Raw genomic sequence first — 18023 nt, 5'->3', positions numbered from 1 at the left:
GGTTATACCTCATTTTATACTTTTACTTTTTGCCTAGTGGTTCAAACCTTTAATTAAGTCATAGCCTTAAATGCATTTTTAGTCAATGTCAAATCAATACACACCCTTAACAACAGAACATAAATAAAGATGAAAAATGGGAATGTGGGCATGATGACATTGAGAGGTAGCAAGGTTAACACAGCTGACCAAGACACACTGGAAGTTTGGAAAAAAAGAGAGAGGATGAGTAACACACTCCCACACCTTTAGACAGGTCTAAAGCCAAAAAACCAACAACCACAGTCATGGCAGAGTGGATGGGAATAAACTGATTATAGATTAGTTGCACTGTGCCCTATCCATTTTATAATGAGTTCGAATTTTTGTGCGAGAGATGTCAGATAACAAAAACTTGCAGTAACCTGAATACTTAGTTTCTGAAACTTTATGAAATTTTTGTTTTGGTACAAGATGAGTCATTCCAAAGGGCAAAATTTAAGTAGTGCACATTGTGTCTTTAACAACAATCAGAGTAAAAGATGACTGACATACACAAGACAAGCACAGGATAAGTGTTGCAGAACAAACAATTGTTTTTCTTTATGTTGCAAAAGCATATCACTTTCAGTCATTTCAACATTTTACAGTAAGGATTGTGTAATTTTAAAATCTTAAAAAGTTTTTATTTCAAAACATTGCCTGTAGTTGCACTTGAGCATCTCCTGTAGTAGCACACCATGCTTGTTTGCTCAAACATAAATAAAGAAAGTCAAGGAAGGCCACTTGCCTAAAGCAACAACGCACAACTCATTGCTACTATTGATCGCTTCTATTGATTAGTAAATGAAAGCATGATCGAGACATTGGTTAGGGGTCTTCAGCCCTAATTATCCAAATATAGTTTTTAAATGAAATTCTGAAATAAATTATTTTTTTGATAATGTTATTTAATAGGATAAACCTGTATTTTTTTTATCCAGCTCTTTTCAATTTAAATTCTTAGTAATGCACAATGAACCAGTTTACACATTTCTATTTTCTTATGTGAATTTATGGGTGCATGTGTGCAGAAGTCTTCACTTTAATAAAAATCAGACATAAAATATAAATAGCTTCCAGATCTTGTATCACCCCTGTCCGTCACGGTTTACATGCAGAAAGGAAGTGTAATGCTATCTTTCTAGATTAGATCTCTGATGTACAGAGAAAAAAAGATTCAAAGAAAAGGAACTGTCCAAACATATTTTGACTGACAAACAGCAGAACCACAGAAAACAGTGAGATCAAAAGCATTCATGAGCCCAAGTCTGTATCCTGCCATTCTTAGTGACACTGTAATGACATCTCTGCCAGTAGTAAATCTTCCAAACATTTGGTTATGTAATGAAGATATTTTGGGAACATGATGACTTACATTGTTGGGAGACACTGTAAGAACACTCCTGCTTTTCCTCATCGTTCCTCGAGTAACTCCCCCTGTAGTCCAAACGTAGAAGCTTCACATGAAAACCTGGAAAATAAAAAAGCTGTATTACAAACTGAGCACAGCAAATTCTGTATCAGAAAAGTCTGTATGCAAATGAAAGTTTGATGTGTAAACTGATAGTCTTTTGTGTTTTCTTATTCTTACAACTTATTTAATAATGTTATTCAGATAAATACAGGATCATTTCGTTTTTGATAATTATAAAGTTTCATCCAAAAAAATTGCATTTCTAATAAACGACAGTCATACTTTACAGCCTTTCAAATATAATTATAGTATAAGGCTTTTCTCAAATTAAAATGACAGCCCATTTGTTCATCTTTTTTACAGCCAATATAAAAATTGGCAATCCTGAGCCTCCCTAATAGTTCAGTGCAGTTTCAGCTAGAGCAGGTTAATAATTCAAAGCAGCAGATAAAATTGACTCCATTGTGGCAGGGTCTCTCAGTTAAGATAATTCAGAAAGTGATTAAAAAGATGCTGGAGAAATGCATCTTCCTCCTGTGATCCAGGAAGGTCTATTTTTGTCTTTTGTTCCCAGTATATGAAGAGAAGCGTATACAGCCCAGCAGTGCTCGAAACACTTAGAACAGGACAGATAAATGGAAATTATGACAAGGGTGATTTTGTAAGCACATGGATAATTGGAGGAGGAGGGGTTAGGAAGCAGAGAGGCACAGAATGTTATAATGAGTACAAAAGAGGATTAAATGAAACACAGATGAGGTTGGGGGCTAAATGGAAAGATTTAAGAAAGAGGTTTTAGTGCTAGAAGTAGCAAGGATAAGAAGAGCAGAAGAGTTTGTTACTAAAACTAGTAAAAATGCTGTCTGGTAAAGATATGATAGAAGTCAGCATTAAATTATCCAACATGTTTTTCTTGATCAGCTTGGACCAGCGTTCAACTGGTCAAAATATTTAAAAATTTTGTATTCTCTTCATTTTCTGTTGGATTAAAAACTAACACTTTCAACCAACTTTAATATTCTTTCTATAGAAGCTCCTTGTTTAGATTTAATACTGAGCAGTGTGAGTCTGATATTTCTGAGGAAGTATCTCAGAGTCTTCAACACCAAGGAAAGGTGTTGTTGGTGCAACTGCAAGTGCTTATCATGTCTGTCAATAAGATTGTTGCTCAGCTGGCCTCTTCTGGACAAAATGTGTCAAGAAAGACAGATGTGAGAGCTCTTCACTGTGGAATATTTTGAGGTTATCGACCAAAAAAAAAAAAAAAAAAAGACATGAAAATCCAATTAAAGTTTGCCCATGAGCATTTGAAACATATTGAACATATTCTTAATGTCTGTCCTTTGGTCTGATGAGACGTTTGGCATTTAAAAAAAAAAAAAGACTATTTAAAGAAACCTGCCGTCTCCCGTTAGGGCCCCACTGTCCAACAAGAAGGTAGTGACCAAAGACATACCTCCAAGTTTGTCACAAACCTCTTGAGGAATAAAAGGTTTGTTCCTAAAAAGGGTCCTTAAGTGACAAAAGAGGCTGTCTGAAACACGGGAGAGAAGAATTATGATCGATACAGTTGCAGTGTCATGCATGTTTTAATTTTGCACCCCAATTTTAGCAAGTAGTTAAAAGTTTAAACTGATATTGTGCATCTTTGGTGTAAACATTACCTTCAAGCAAATGTCCCCCTTTTGCATTGCCGCCAGTGCAAAAGCCACGCAGGGGCCTTTGAGAAACCATAATTTAAAATCAAATGGTCCTTTGCAAATTGTGATATGCTTATTTAAAAAAAAATATACATGATGTATCGTATCTTAAGATGCAGGTAATGACGAACACCATGCAACATCCAACCCCAAAAATCTTTGGTCGAGCATTCCTTCTAGTTGAGCTTTAGGGTGAAACACCCAGCTTTCATATTTTCAGATCCAGTTTTCCAATTCCTGCCAACATGCTAATAAGCATTTCAACTCAATTTCCCTCTTTTTTTAAATGGATTGTTTTACTACTTGCAACCGTTTTTGGCTGCTAACTGTATCATAGTAATAAATTCTGTTTTGCGTTTTCTCAATTCACTCCGCAGAAGTTTTACAAGGAAAATCTTCTCAGCATAATATTGTCAACAGCAAATCTCATAAAGCCATGTGGGTGAAAAGAGCCATTAAGGAATTTATATGACAATATTTCAAAATGAGTTTAATGAGGGAATTGTCAGTTTTCGGGGCTTCTTTATGGAAATAAGAACCAAGTCTTAAGTAGCACAAATTACAGTAACAGACAATTACAATGACAGAAACAAGAAATGAGTGTTCATGAGCAGATATGAATATTATGTTTATGGCATGTTTATGAACACAGACTAGAACTGTAGCATCAGAGGATGAAACTTGCTAAAAACTAGGAGGATGTTTTGAGTGTGTTTCTTTTGGGCATTCTAATTAGTTTTCCTCTAGCCTACTTAGCAACATTAGGGAAGACAGGTGTAAAGAGAAGAATAGCTTAAAAAACATTTTAAACCTTCAAAATAGTCAACTTATGAATATAAGCATTTTGTCAGAAACGCATCGGCATCAAATATTACAACATTTTTGTGGAGATCAATATTTATAAAGGGTTAAGTACTGGGTTTGCTAGAAGTTTATTTTATAACAATCTTTTTTGTTTGCCATGTCACAGTTAACCAGAGGTTCAATAATCTCTTGAACATAGAATAACTGATTCATATAGAACATAAAAAACTGAACCTACCGCCTCTGGTTCATGTATTTATTTTCATTTGTCACCAAGAGAAACAAAGTTGGCTTCCATGGCAAAATGTGACAGGGCGTTCTGTCACATCTTGTTTTGATCCTTTTACGCTCTGGCAGGAGTACACCACTGAGACTGAGGGAAAAGCAAGCTATGCATCATGCCTAATAGAGCAAAGATAACAAGAAAAACCCTCAGCATGCTTGTCTTATAGACCGTTGGTCACTGGAACGTCTCAAAAACAGCTGGAGAACAGACTACATCTCATTTCTAATTACCACAACAACATACTGTGTGCCTTTAAAAGTTCTCTGCTGCAGAGTACTGTGAAGTACAGGCCATTTATCATTCAATATCAACATTTTCTCCAAAACACACTCATGTAATTAATTTTGTAAAAAAATTTTCTGATACTATGATATTCATAGTGAAAGAACAGCAAGAGAGAGACTGTATAGGTTGCTGCAGCTTTCATACATTACTGATATTTCTTACCCAAGTAGACATGAAAAGGATATGCCCTTCACTGACAAAACCAGATGGTTTGCCAAATAAATGTATGACTCATATTACATATGTTCTCTAAAATCCACTCCATCTTCCCACAGTAAGTGCTTTTGAAATGTACTTTTTCCAATATTTCTGCATGTGTCACCGTTTCTCGTTGCCTGTCATCCAAGATGAGCTCAGGGTATGTTACATCATTCCAAACACTCTTTACGTCCTACACCACAGCATTTATAATGACATTCAATTTCCTCCAGAAACATGCTCTTCTCTTGGGGAAAAAAAAAATATTTCACAGATTGGTGCCAAGAGGGTGTATAATAGGACACCACAGTCCTGAAGGGGGATTTCATTTACAGCTGAAATGGTTGCTCACCATTTGACAATTCCCTCCCATCTCTCTTCTATAGTTTCTACCGAGCTACTCCATGTCAACATCAAATTTTACTAAAAATGTTAAAAAATGTCTGTCTGATTGAATAAAAATATCTCAAGGTAAAAGCGACTTCATGATGAAGGTTTTCAACTTCTTAGGAATAGAAAGACAAGTGTTCAAACTATGCATTCCCCAGTTGTAATTAGGTAATTATAAATTAGTTCAACAAAATCTTGAAGGCTTACAAAGTTTCAGAGAAGCAGAATAATATAATTCCCTTTCAAGGGCATGATGAGAATTTGACAATGGTCAAGTCTTGGTCGGATTAGTGAAAAGTGTGCATGTGTATGAAAAGTCAGATTACTGATAGGTCTGTACCTAAAATGAGTAATGTCTAGTTTTGACATGAAGCAAACATGCATTGGAAAGTTGGCATTCAACAAGATGGCAAAGAGTGAAAGTATCCAGTTTATCATAGATAAACTGGATATGTGGATGCTCAAAGGGTTGATCACTATAAAGAATGGTGATGGAAATAAGGTCACAGGTTAAAAAATAAAATTCTGAACTGTTTATTTTAGTTTTTTTACTATATTGTCCAGCTCCAAGTCTCTCACCTGCCAAGACCTCAACACAACCAGTCCAACTCGATCCTTATTTTGAGACTAACTGACAGCATCTCTGCCTCCCACTTCACCATGCCTGCATGCCTGTCTCTTTACCTCAGAGAGGTGAAGAGACAACATAGAAAGCAAGATATTGAACAAAGCTGCAGATATGATCGCCCAGGGTCCTGAATGCTGGCAGTTAACAGTTTTCTAAGATTTCATACAACCTCTTCTTGATTAACTGTTCCAGGTTATAAAACTTTTAACAGCAAACCAGTTGCACTACCTTTCAAACAACATAAAAAAAAAATTTCCAGAGGCCCGTCAAGCCCCACTTCAGCGTGCTTACCATCCTGAGTTAGGGGTATATGACACAATCATCTTCCTGTTTCAGTGAGCGCGGTCTGATCTGAACAAAGCTGGCAGCTGTGTGAAAATTGTGTTCTTTGATTTCTCTTGTGAATTTAGTGCAGTTCAGCCAGCACTTCTACATGAGAAGCTTTCAAAATTACAGCTGGATGTCTCCACAACAGCCATGCTAACTTAATACCTGAAAGATAAAATCCTCAGCGGCAGAAAAAAAAACTGTTATGTTTCTGAGATGCATCACAGAGCTGAGCACTGTATTCTCACCACTTCTGTTCAATTCTCACTTCAAGCTCATAGTTCTTCATTCAATCAATCTCAAAATCAATTAGCTTTATCTTGTTTTAACCTACCATTGCCCCATAACCAATAGCACATTTTAAAAGAATGCTTCTTTCAATTAATTTGGCGTGAGACAAACTGTGGCACAGAATTAAATAACTTCTCCCAAATTAATAATACAGAAGAAATAGACTGCCATATGTACACTCACCTGGTATTAAATCATTTCAACACAAGTTTGAAATAACAGTTTATCAGGCTTGATTTATCAAGCACCTATAGGCAAACAATGAGCACATAAGCAAAAGTAACACAATATCAAGGATATAAATCTAGATATAAATAGCCTTGAATGGACTATTTTACAAGCAGTGATGGGTTTTTTTTGTAATGGATTTGTTGAAGCACAATATTCATAAGTAAGAAATGATGTACTACAAAAACGCAAGTACAGCAAACAGTGTATATATCATATACACACAAGGACTTAAGAATAATCATATTTCTTACAATAGCACAAAAGAGTTGTTTCATTAATTTAATCCACATTGCATTCAGATCAGTTTGTTCATACACCATCAATTCACATCAACAATTATCACCTCGAGGTATTTTACACAAAAAACTAAATTCAATCCAATCATAAAAACAAACAAAAAAACGAGATGTGTGATGGACAACAAACTGGGAGAGGGAGCAAGGTGGTGCAGCACAGAAAGAAAAATTGTACTCTAATTTAAGCTGTAGAGGTTGAATATAACATGCTGAGATGGGGGGATGGTGCTACATGGCGGTGGTCCAGATATTTTCTGTTATAGCAGAGAAAGGAAAACATGCCACTCCACAGAAGCAAGATTCAAGACATTTCCAATGCATGGAAAAGTTTGCAACACCAATAACCTCTGTCTTTCAGAGCAAAAATTCAATGGATTTAAAATAAGACAAAAACAAACTAGTGTGTAATTAAACTGTGCACCGGTTAGATTAACCCCACGTGAACTTAGGCAAAATCAGTTCCCCCCTTCACCTGTGGTGGCGCTGCACCAAGGATCAGTGAAGGGAATTACATTAAAACCTCTGAAGAAGACATGAGTGCAACTGTCTTCTCTCTGAAATGTAAACAAATATGGAATGATGTCAGATTTCAGCAGTTTTAAATTTTCTCTTTTTTTTCATCATTTCTTCTGCTAGCAGTAGACACACAAATACATCTTGTTGGGTCTATTTTAGTTCCCGACAAGCAAGGAATCAACCAGAGACATAAATTGCTCTTCTGCGGAAGAGGGGAGCGGAGCCAGACATGGAGAACCGCTGTCAAACACTGTCTGGGGTCAACTCCGCTGGCTCTCAGTCCCCAATTCCTTTTGTTATGATTACAAGGAAAGGGGCTGGGCTTTTGCACACAGTCACACAAACAATTGATCAAAGACCTCTACCACAGGATGTTCTGAACCTGGTGTGGACATGCCCTTACAAGGGCACAAGGCTGACCGTTATAAATCAGCTTCACAGGCAGCTAATGACACAGGCAGCTGATGACAGGAATGTGTAAACGTTTCTAATCCCCAAGCAAACATCCAAAAAACAGTTACCACAAAAGAAAGGAGCCAAGTAAACAACACACAGAATAATAATATGAAAACATAATCTTTCAAATAAACTCATAAGTAAATTAACATGGATCATAATTTTTCCTACACATCTGTTTTTGTTGATTGTACTGCATTGCAATTCACTTCCTGCTTTTTTTTGATGCGGGCTGTTTGGCATTCACATATACATTTGAACCATGCCAGAGTTAACTTCAACCAAACTGAGACTTAGGTTTTTAGGTGGATAAGAGTTCCCTTTTTTGGTACACATCTGAGTTCAGTTACACATTCACATTTCTCCGAATTCCCCAAACAAACCGGACTTTCTAGGCAAATGAACTAGAGTTTGATCAAAGCAAACCAAATAGGCCTGGAATGAATGCACCCTAAAATGTTTTGTAAATTACTTTCTTTCTTACCAAAATTCTGGGGAAATTCTAACAATTACCCTAAACTGACATCATTAGTAGCTACTTTTAGTCTTAGGATTCTTTGAGAAAAGGGACCCCATCCTTGATTGGTAGTTGTTGGACATAGGATCATTTGCATTTGTTAAAATAACCTGAAATGAAAAAACCTTAGTGACACATGTGAACTGAAGGAAAAACAGCACCATGAGATAGAGCACAACCGAAAGTATTCAGCGAAACGACCGGTAAGCAGGAGGATCTGAGAAGGAGTAACCAACACTGACAATTTTATATATGCTCCCACTTTTTAGTGCTGGATTGTTCCGCTTCTGGGATCTTCTGCAGGCGATTGGTCTTTGGGAAGACTGGGTTGTGGGCTTGACATACAAACCCAGATTCACATTAGCCTGGGTAGGTGTAGGGGTGAAGATAAATATACATGCCACCCTTTTCATAGTTTTTGCTTGTAACAATGTTTTGAAACTATGCATCATTCTCCTCACAAATATACACTACTTTATGTTGATCTTTATCACAGAAAGTTTGTAGATATAATGAGACAAAATGTAAAATAGTCCCAGAGGTACTAATGCTTTCATCACAAGCTGTAGGTGATGCTGCAGAATCCTAAACTTGTTGCTGGTTTACTTGAAATCCTATCTTTTGGTGATGTGTCTCCTTCTTAGTCTTAATCTGAATCACATTATATCAGAAAAATATTTTCATTTTTACATCATTTTACATTTTCTTCCAGTTACCTAATCTTAAACTAAGAAGTTGTTCTGGCAGTGATTCACATCGAGGTACAGAGTGGTACGGGACTGTAGCAGTCCCACGTAGCCTGGAAATGTTAACAAAACAAATATGCTGTTTTAACTATGCTGATGAGAAGTTTGAATATGATTTAAAAGCTGCACAGGTTTCAAAAGTTCCAGAAAAAAATACCTCCAAAATATGTAAAAATGAAAAACTGAAACTGAGGTTTAGTCAATTTTTTGAATCTCGTAATCATTTCTTTTGTATAATACTACTAGCTTGCTAACTGAATAGCAAGCACATAGAGTGAGAAATAACAAAATGTACAATTATTTAACATCCAAGAGGTTTCTGTGCAGAGTACCACCCCCAGAAAACATGCACACATTTACTGGACACAATAGACAGTTTAATTACAGTCTGACCAGGGCTCAGTGTGACTAATTTCAGCAGTAAAATGATGCCAATTTAATGTCTGTAATTGGTGCAAGCCAATCTGGATACAGATGAAACTGAGGTGGATTTGCTGAAGTGCTCAGGGTCTGAGTGAGTTGGTACCCGTTCAGTAACAACATGGATCGATGCGTTTCCGCATTTAAACATAGAGTGCAGCCAACAGATCAATAGATTCTGAACTTCATCTGTAGCAAGTCATACAAACTAACAGCCCCACAGTTATTTTTCCATGAGTGACTTAGAGTAAGATTTAAAAAAAAAGGGGGAAGCTGAAGGATAAAACATGTTGTGATAAGAAGAGACCATGAAGAAAGCAAAGTTTCAGGGCTTCTACAGAGTGAAGGATCAGAGCTGCACAGTGGTATAAGAGGTCATGTGAGGAAGCGAGGATAGAAAAAAAAAAGTCAGCAGAGACAGGAAGTACACCTGGCATTACGCCCTTCAGCCAATTGATTTTCTACTGTTTTATACTTTTATTCACAAAGCAGAACAGCCTGCTGCTTTGGATCCTTCACTTGTGGGACTCCCCAAGCTCCTCTCTGATAAGAGGAGTTCCTATTCCAAAAGGTTCCCCATTTGTCTTTGTGGTCTGCATACAAACAAGCTCTGTATTTGATGTTATTTGCAGCCTCAAATAAATTCAAGCCAACATTCTTTTATCCTTGCAGAGCTTGTCATTAATTTAATAATAAGACCATATATACTTAATATATAGTATATGTTGGTGCAATATATAATCTCGCACCTAAATAATGTTTAGGTGCCAGAGGTCGTTTAGAGAAGATAATAACTAGCATAATGCTTGTAATAAAGTAATTGTTGAGAATAGACAAATGTTCTGGAAATTTGCAATAAGATGATAATCCTCATGCAAAAGTGGACCATTCAGCTACTAGGAGCGTTTAAGAGGTAAATCAGGGACCTATGTTTCAACGGTATGCCAGGATCTTTGTGCACTCCTGAGGCTAAGCAGCAAGTTTCAGACTCAAATGGTATAGGTAATGTACAAAGATCCAGCATAACATTATGACCACATGTCTACTGTGTTGCCTCCTTTTTTGCAATTAAGACAACCTTGACCCATTAAGGCAGGTGTGTCAAACTCCAGTCCTCCAGGGCCGCTGTCCTGCAGTTTTTAGATGTGCCACAGGTTCAAAACACTGGAATGAAATGGCTTAATTACCTCCTCCTTGTGTAGATCAGTACTTCAGGGCCTTGCTAATGACCTAATTATTCTGTTCAGGTGTGGTGCAGCAGAGACACATCTAAAAGTTGGAGGACACCGGCCCTCGAGGACTGGAGTTTGACACCCCTGCATTAAGGGATGGAGTTAAAGGTAACAAGATTTTAGTAACTGATATGGCCTCTCTGTTGCTGGAATGGAGCCTCCATAAATCTGACCTACTTGTCAATAAGCGTGATTTCTGGTTGAATTTAGAGGCCAAGTTAAAACCTCGAATGAAATGTGCTCCTCAAACCATTCCTGACACATTTATGGTTTTTGGTACGTCACATTGTCCTGTTGAAAAGAAGCAACAGCAACTGGGGAATACCCTTCCAATGAAAGATGTACAACAATAGTGCACTCTGGTGTATTACCCAGGTGAGTTAAACACACCTGTGTGATGAACGAGGCAAGGCTTCCTTCCTGAGTCGGTCGGTAGTCCAATTTTGATGTTGAAATGCCCATTATTAGTTCTTTTGGCAGTGAACAGAAGTAAGAATGGGCACCCTCACTTATGAGTTAAAAAAACTACTGCACTGTGGACTCTTGACTATTTCAATCAGAACTAGGATTAACTTCACCAGTGTTTCAAATACAGTATCTGATCAGCTTCTCAAGAGCCTTTTCACAACTGCACCTACCTGGAACCACTTTCATAGGTACTAACCTCTTGACAACACTCTTGAAGAGCTGCAGATTTGTAATTGCTCTGACCCAGTTATCAAAAACTGGACCTGCACAAACTCAAATCCTTAATCTCACCAATTTTTCCTGCTTATAATACATTAACATTGGAGACAACTGTCCACTCACTACTTATAAAAACATGAAGAGGCAATCAGTGTGATTTACTTCACTTGTCAGTGACCATCATTTTTATGCCAGAATTAATGACAAGTAAAAACAGAAATCAAAAGTGAGACAATAGTTGCATTATAGGTGCCTGCTTAAGTAAAACTGGAATAATATTTAAATGAGACTAGATAACAGAAACAGTGTCCAGGCTGCAACTATTTCTAATAGCGGGAAATCATCACATTAAATCAATACCTCGTGTCTTGTTCGCAGCTCATCCGCACGTGGGGACAAAGGGAATCCCAACGCCTCTCGCGCCCTGTTTCCGGATGAGAGCGGAGCTGTCACCGAGTCAAGACATTTAATCAATTCCAGTCCAGCGGTTGTTTATCGCCGTCCTAAACTCGGATGGGTCCCTGCAGGAAGTCCACTCTCTGCCACTGTTTCTTTTCTTCTTTCCCCCCGGCTTTTTTCTACATTTAAATGCTATTGTTGAAATCATTCACATCCTCAAAAGATTTCAGGCTTGTCCACTTTTTTCACCTAAACTGAAACAAAACTGTGACGAACGTGATGCGAAAATTCCAGGAAATTATCTTTTGCCCCAGCTGTATATCTCTTCAACATCCATAAGCCATCCTTCCTCATCGCAGTGCTTTATGACGGAGGTTTCACGGGAGGTTCGCTGCTTTCGCGACTCAAATTCATCTGAAAATCGGATCTTCCCTCCTCCTGTTCCTCCTTTCCTCCTGCACCCTCCCTCGGCCTCAGCAGAGGAGGACTGTGGACCAATTGAGATGCAGATACATCGAAAGACAGCTTTTGATTAAAGAAAGAAAGAAAACAATTTTTTTCGTTTTAATATTTCGAGTTTCAAACAAACAAATAAATAAAATGGCATATTTGGTATTCAATTCTCATTTGGCATTCATTTGAGACCCAAGTTTCCGTATTCCTTTTTTGGGTTTCGTTTTTTTTAATCAAGACAAAAAATTACTATAAAAAACCCCACAGAAATCCTATTTTAGGACCCACACTTTCATGGAGGCTGATTGTTCTGCTAACTGTCCAGCAAACATTGATTGACACCGTCCGCAAGTAGAGTCCCACTATATTCAAGCATTTTCATGACAAGTTGAGTGGAAGGATTAATGGGTTTTTAAAAAAGAAATACAATTTTTGTGGCTTACCAGCCTTTCTTAAAGTTCATACTAAAAGAAAAAAAAAGCTGGCTGTTAACAGAGAACTGCATACAAACATATTAATGGGAAGTTTAGTTGAAGGAAAAAATTGTCAAAAAAATTTACAAGCAACAGAGAAAAGTTCAGAGTTAAAAAGAATTGTGAATCACAGTCAATAGAAGAGCATGAGAGAAATTCACAAGGTGTGGACTGCAGCTGGAGTCAGTTCTTCAAAAGTTAACACACACAGGGGTGTGTGTCTAGGCTCCATATTTCATTTGGTACCAGACGTTTGGAGAGCAGGAAGAGCTACAATTTAAGATTTCCTAAAATACAATCAAAATGGTTGCAAGGAAGTGAAATATAAAGAAACTGTCACAGAAAGGTAATTTTTTTATTTTATTTTTTTTGCAAAATAGTGCTATGCAACATGCTTGCAATGGAAAATATTACATTTGATATCTTTATTTATAACTGATCTTGTAGCATATCAGCAAGAGTTCATTAATATCACAGCATCAATGTGTAAAAAATGTCCCATCTCAAAACAACAATTCGTAAAATCTATTTAGTTTTATGTGTTTGAAACACATAAGAATTTGTCTATGGAGGGTTTGCATGACTGATTCTCATCTTCACATTGATCATGTGGCTCTATGATTTCTGTTTTAGTTCAGACCCTCTATTTAGAGAATGAGCTGAAAAATAACTGGGCCATATCCCGGTGTGTTATTTCTGGAAAAAAAACAAAAAAACATTTATATTCAGTTGGGTTGGACAAGTGTTCCCAGGAATTTGGCACCTTTACAAAATAATTTGCAAGAAAATAATTTGCAAATTTTCATGTTGTAGAAAATAAACAGAGCTAGAACATCTAACTGGAGGCTAAATGATGTTGTAAAGGAGGCCATTTTGTGTGGTTTTATTTTATCCTCTGTGAATCACTGCTGACGACCTCTGGAAGTCTACAATCATATATCAGTGACTCCATATTGCATCTGCATACAGTGTGTGTGGGGTGGGGATTACATTGTATATGATTACACAACTATTACTCTGATTTCATGGACACTGACTTAGGGGAAGAGAAGCCATGCCTTAAAAAGCTTCTCAAAAATTATATTTGGTACAATATAATTATGGCAAAATAGTAAACTTTATGAAATATTCACTTATTTGTTAGGAAATATTTACATATTAATGTTCTTTTTTCATTTTGGCCAAAAATAGATTTTTTTTTTTTTTTATATAAAAAAATTTTTATATTATTTTTATTATACGATCTCGAAGTGAGATGCTTCAAGATTGTATAACAGTTTCTGAGATTCGTCATAGGAAGGTTTTCTCTAATCTTCACTTTTGGCTGTGAGTCAATCTGGACTTAAACTTGGCTATTCCAGAACTTTGCATTTCTTAAATCTCAGCCAGTACCTCTTGGTAGATTTTTCGAGCCATTGTCTTGTTGCAAGGCCCAGTTCTGCTGAGGCTCTGTTTGTTTGTTTGTTTGTTTGTTTGTTTGTTTGTTTGTTTGTTTGTTTGTTTGTTTGTTTTGTTATTTTTATTTGTATTTTTTCAGATGATCTCATATATTCCTCAAACACCCTCTGATACACTGTAGTATTCATGCAGGATCGTATGATGCTGAGCTGAGCAGATTCAGACTGTGACTCTTCCAGCTCTATGCTTCACAGTTGGTATTTATTTGCTTATTTATTAGTTCAATTTCTGTAGCATTTCTACAACTTATGACAAATATTCACGTGTCCTTAAATATCACAAAGTTATAACATATTTTAGAAGATTTGATTGTTCTTATTTAGATAACTAAACTGAACTAAACTAAATGTCCTGCATCTAGTTTAAACATATAATTTTTATGGGAAAATGAAGGGAGGTTTGTACTTGGCTGAAATATAAAATATATAGTTTTTGGGTTTTTTCATGTTTCTATTTCTCTTATAAGTGTTAAGAGAAACTGTATAAACTGCAGTGACATTATTTTTGAAATATTATTGCTCATTATGACTTTTGCCTCAATTTCTTCTTCCCATAAAGAGAGACCAGAGGTTTTTTTTTTCTATAAATCCTCTTTCAGTGGCAGCACAAAGAGTGTCTAATCTCCTCCAGGAAATGCTGAAACAAAGCTCTGAAAAAGACAGCAGTCTAACGGCTTTAAAAGTTCTTCACTGATTTCTGGGAACCACAGCTCACAGTGCTGATCTTTCCCATTTCATATTTCACGTGGGGCATGAGATAATGACTCATGGGCATTTTTAACATTGAGGCTTGGCTATGCAAATGAAATTTCTCTGCCTTAGCAGGGACAAATTTGATGATATAAGGATGACAAAGCCATTTGGTAATAACTCCTCTGTTGTTTCAGGAGTAATTAGATCATATTGTCTCTTCTGGTAATGATGCGCTGTTGTCATTATTGCTCTTTGCTCTTTTTTCCAACATTGACAGATTTGAAATGAAAGTAGAGGCTTGAAAAAACCATCCTTAATAAATGTCAAAATGATCCTGAGCATATTTTTTAACAGGAACCCACAGTTATTCTAATTCTTAGCATTATTTTTTAATTTTTTATTGTGGGAGCCCTCTCATCTCCCACAAAAATCTTTTATGCTGTAAACATAAAAGATGATGTTTACAGCATAAATTAAATTTAGCTGTTTTTTCCTTGGTCGCTCTAGTTTTATCAGTTGAAACTTGAATTTGATGTTTTAATGGGCATCATAACTGGGCAACTTTTGGCTTCCTTGTACGGTCTTTCTTTAATAATTATGTTTCTAGCTTCTTCATTTAGAAAAGGTAAATCTGTTGTGGGGCACAGCGCTGTACAACTGAAAAGGAAAATGTGAAAATGATTGTTTTAATTAGACTAGATTATATTATTCAAAGGTCTGTTATGTGTGGACACAGGTTCATCATTTGTTTAGGTATTTAATGCCTAAATGAGTAGTCAAATGTCTTACAAGCTAAAGGATGCTCTTCTAAAATGCTCTGGTTCTGGGCTAAAAATAGAGGAAAATATTATAAAAAACAAAAACAAAATCTATTTAGAGGGTCCAGAGAAATATTTCTCAGAAGCAAAACTCGGGTAACAACCAAACCAAAGTTCAGCAGATAACAAAAAAAAAAAAACATTTCATCAAACTAATAAAGATGGATGCTGGATGGATGCATCCATCAAGCTTGGAATTGTCAGAACTTTCCTTCCACCAAATAGTTCCCACAACTCAGCAGATCTATCAGAGCCCTTTTCCGATATGGGTCATATATTCAGACCTATCTGTGGAGGATTAGATGACTCAGAGCAATCTGAGAAATCACTCTTGAAAGCTGTCTAGAGAATAACTATCATTTTTGAAAAACAGTGTCTAGACTCACCATCTGTGCATCACCATTTTTTTAGTGCTCACTCACCAATCAGGTCAAATCTTAAAGAAGTGAGAATGTGAGTCATTGAGCAGCTTCATCATTTCATACCTTTGCAATTTTCTTCATTTTGTGTCTAACTGTTCTGTATGAAATGGTGCCACCCAACCACAGAACGTTTCAGACTGGTTTCAAAATAGAATTAAAAATGTGATTCTTCAAAAATGACAACAAACTTTCTCTATTAGTTTTTTTTTCTTGTCAATTTTCTTTTCTTTGAAAGCGCATGTAACATTTGAGGCTTTAAATGAATTTTATTTCACTGGAATGAGGACAAAGTTGGCTGTTTGTATTCCACACGTTGCTGACCCCTGCTAGGATAACAGCAACCGGGAAACGTGAAAGCTTGTGGCATAGCTGTTGCAGGACAACTAGAACACAAACAATTGAAACCATTTTTGTTTGAATTGAGTAATGTGATACTTGACATTCAACCTATAATCGTTAATATCTATGAAATTATATTTGATGTCACAAACAAAAGCTTTTGTTGTACAACTCAGCCCTAACCATGGAAGGTCAAAGTCATTTGGGACCCACAGAGATCAGAACAATAATGATTGGAAATCTGTAAGATGATGTTTAACGAAAGTGATATCTTATTAATGTGGAATTTTGGTACATATTTCATCCGGCGTTTATAATCATTTCTTCATTACAAAGGAAGACACTCTAATGGTCAAACTTCATAGATACAAAAAAGTTTGTTTAAAGGTACAAAATAGAAACAAGAATTATCCAGAAGTAAATATGGGTATGAATTGACGAAGGGGCAAGTTGCCCTATACATTTAAATTTACTCTTTGAAGCGTCAGTTTTTTATTCTTATAATCCTAAATTTTAACAATTTTATTTATGTCTTCCTTCTGTACAGTTTGTGATACATTTGCATATGTACTGAACCTCTTCCCCTCCCTAAAGCAGTCAATTAATGCTTAAAGGCCAGAATCCTGAGTTGTTTTTGTTCTACATTTCCAGTGAGCAGAATCCCTGAGGAACTGTTATCATTCCTCTTTTCTACCTAAGCCTCTGGGATCTGTTGTAGACACAGCTAACACTTTCCCTCTTCAGTGCCTTTTCCTCACACACCACACAATACAAAGCTATTTGAACCACTTGCTTGCTGCTGGCTCAGGTTTTATGGTCATTGTACAGGCAGTTTGAGTCTGGCCCATTCAGTTTACAGTAATGGAAGAAAAGCCTGGCGAGTGTGAAAGTCTGATTACTTTCTCTTTTGGATCTGCTGTTTTTAAACAGACACATTTGCTACGATAAGATATTCATCTTTACCTGAACATTCTCATTTGTTAAACTGTAAAAAGCCAACGAAGGCGGGGAACAGCAATGTTTACGCAAGACCAGCAACTTTTTGCTGGGATTTTTTTTTTTTTTTTTTTATGTGACTGGGTTGAGAAGAAGCTCTTCTCTTTGACTATTTATATTCTGAAGCTCAGTAGGAATTTATTTTCAACCAAACGGGGGAAAAAAGGATTATGCTGCACTGAAAATGGAACAAAGCAGAAGTGTTTGAGGATCACTTCACTTACTGCCAGGATATTTCACCAGGATTGACTGAATATCATGTTTAAAAACCTCTGAGCTCAGTATAAACGATAACCTCCACTGAAATCATAAATTTGAAAAAGAACTTGAAGCTTTTGCTACACAGAACAAAGTACAACTGCTACTGTGATACAAGAGTTTCTTCATGATGCCTCGAAGAAATTCTTGTTGTAATGCTGTAATAACTTTCCCCACTGAGTGAAACATTGGCAGGGGGCCACAAAAACTGATGAGAATTAGACTTCTGTATAATGATGAGACTGTGAAAGGCAATTGTATATATTGAAG

General features: G+C 36.5%; 1 protein-coding gene across 2 annotated transcripts in view; it reads right to left on the bottom strand.

Moving 5' to 3' along the window:
• pde4ba (phosphodiesterase 4B, cAMP-specific a) overlaps nucleotides 1-12267 on the bottom strand; it is a 145859-nt gene extending 133592 nt beyond the window's left edge. The window contains exons 1-3 of one of the 2 annotated variants that reach the window (XM_044129992.1): nucleotides 11806-11894; nucleotides 7344-7425; nucleotides 1397-1492 (exon numbers count right to left, since the gene is read on the bottom strand). In XM_044129992.1, the coding sequence (XP_043985927.1) occupies nucleotides 1397-1438 (42 nt within the window). In that variant the 5' untranslated portion in view covers nucleotides 1439-1492; nucleotides 7344-7425; nucleotides 11806-11894. Of the gene's footprint in view, nucleotides 1-1396; nucleotides 1493-7343; nucleotides 7426-11805 lie in introns of both variants that reach the window. The other variant, XM_044129991.1, reaches the window with a different exon arrangement.
• Between the last annotated feature and the right edge of the window lie 5756 nt (nucleotides 12268-18023).

The sequence above is a fragment of the Gambusia affinis genome, linkage group LG10 (genome assembly GCF_019740435.1).
Source record: "Gambusia affinis linkage group LG10, SWU_Gaff_1.0, whole genome shotgun sequence".
NCBI classification, from domain to species: Eukaryota; Metazoa; Chordata; class Actinopteri; order Cyprinodontiformes; family Poeciliidae; genus Gambusia; species Gambusia affinis.
The sequence above is the reverse complement of the archived record's forward strand: the minus strand, read 5'-3'. Positions and strand labels throughout refer to the sequence as shown.